Source organism: Merops nubicus, unplaced genomic scaffold (assembly GCF_000691845.1).
Source record: "Merops nubicus isolate BGI_N331 unplaced genomic scaffold, ASM69184v1 scaffold6444, whole genome shotgun sequence".
Taxonomy (NCBI): Eukaryota; Metazoa; Chordata; class Aves; order Coraciiformes; family Meropidae; genus Merops; species Merops nubicus.
Window position 1 is genome coordinate 57,374 of NW_008602190.1, and position 2,102 is coordinate 59,475.

General features: G+C 37.0%; 1 protein-coding gene across 1 annotated transcript in view; it reads left to right on the plus strand.

The window, feature by feature from the left end:
* KNG1 (kininogen 1) overlaps nt 1–2,102 on the plus strand; it is a 16,533-nt gene that overhangs the window by 9,271 nt on the left and 5,160 nt on the right. Inside the window, exon 6 of the mRNA XM_008938258.1 lies at nt 1,439–1,520. Within this exon, the coding sequence (XP_008936506.1) occupies nt 1,439–1,520 (82 nt within the window). The remainder of the gene's footprint in view (nt 1–1,438; nt 1,521–2,102) is intronic.

The window sequence follows — 2,102 nt, forward strand, 5'->3', positions numbered from 1 at the left end:
ATGAACAGCAGTGGCAATAGGAGGGGAGGAACCACAGGAGCTCTGACTCGCATCTGCTTCAGCTGTTGTGGAAGTGCCCTGTCGAGTGTGACATTCAAGAGCCTCTCCTGTTCAGAAATAACTCTTTGGATGTCTCAAAAATGTTTCAGAAGCATTGATCAAAAAAGGAAAGCATGATAAGACTGTGATAAATAATATGAGAATGAGAGGCAGACTAGCTGAAGCAAATCTCTTACCCACGCTTGCCCTTAAACCTGAAGCCCATTCACACACTGCTTTGATCATGCAGGCTTTGTGGGACTGGATCTTTATCACGTCTCCCCTGCACTATTAAGCAGCCTTCCTAATAGATCATCAGCAGAAACTACTAGAATATGATACTCCAAGAATATTCCATATTTTGGAATGCCCAGCTCCATGAATGTTGTTTCATACTTTTATTCAGCTCTGTATTATTGATTTTGAAATGGGAAGACCAGAATTATACCCTGCATTGAATGTGCATGTGAACCACAGAGCTACCTAGTTTGGGGCAAATGTCATCCTCTCTAACCTGGATAATAAGTCTTTTTTTTTAAATTATTTTTTCTAAACCACTACTGAAGTAAGTTTTTTCATGGGTAACGTTTTAAAATATCTGTCATAGCCCCAAGATCTTGATCTTGAATTGTAACAGTCTTTCTTCTTATTCTGCAGTTGATTAGTTTTCTTTAGAGTCTTTGATAATGGACTTCACTGAAACCTTTTTGAAAATCTACATATACTTTATCAACAGCTCTCTTTACCCACTTTTGTTGATGCTCTTGGAGGACTCTGATAAATCGGAAAAATATGACTTCCCTTTACAATAAAACCCCCAGTCTCTCCTTGATGTATTCATGCCCCCTAGTTCTTTCCTTATTACCACTTCTAATCACTCGAGTAATACAGACAGCAGTTTTATGGGCCTATAACCTTTTTAAAACAGAGCAGGATCAACATCTGCTTTTTTCCAGCCTTAAGATAGCAAGGCAATTCTAAGCAAGTCATCTACCACAGTTCCTTTAGAACACCTGAGTAAATACAAGTAACTTGGAAATGTATGATTTTTTAATTGCATAATCTTTTTGGTCTTTAGCATTTGAGACAGAAATTCCAGTGACTCCTCCATAAAACAGGATTCCAGCTTGTAAACCTCCCCATTTCCTTCTGTAACAAACACAAATAGGTCATTTAGCTTCTCGTTTATGGTTTTATTTTCTTTGAGTGATCCTTTTGAACCCTGATTATTTATTGGCTCTGCAGAGTGCCTGTCAGGCTTCTTACTCCCAGGATATTGAAAGAAGGAAGGAGGAATTACTTGCATGCTTGACTTACTCTGTTAGGATGAAGGTATTAGGATATGAGCTTGTTCATTATTTCTAAATAATAAGGAACTGGTTTGTGTTTTTTACCACAGCGTGTAGGAAAATGTGAAGCCAAAGCATACAGAAATCCTCAGGCGCAGATTCTGGATACTGCAAGCCAATGCAAACTTCCAGGTATGATGTAGGCACTATCATTTTTTAAAGTTCTGCCATTTCCAGTGTTTTTTACAATTGTAAAGGAAGACAAAATAAAAATGCAAGAGATGACAATAGATGAAACCAAGAGAAACCAATTCTTATGGGACCAAAAAAGCACTGCCTTTAAATGAAATATTACCCCGGATTTTTTTTCACCTTCTACAAGTATCTCATATGCAGCTGAAAGTTATGTTTAATGATTTGTATACATGACATGGAGCTGGTTTCTGACTCTCATTTGGAGATTAACAGATACAAACACAAGCAGTATAACTGTGCTACAAAAATTAATTCCTTTTCTAGCGCAATGACAAAGGGGTTAAAATCCCATTGTTTAACTACATAACAACTTCTAACTTCCCAAAGAGCTCCAGTGTATTCTTTTGAAAGGCAAAGGAATTTCTGTCCAAAATTGTTAATTCACCTATTGATACTATCAGTATCTATTTCACATTGCATGGCTATACTTACATTTGATATGTTAGGGGCCTTTTTTTTCCCCAGTAAATAAATTACTTAGAATCTATAAATTCATTCTAGCCAAACTCCCGCATTCTT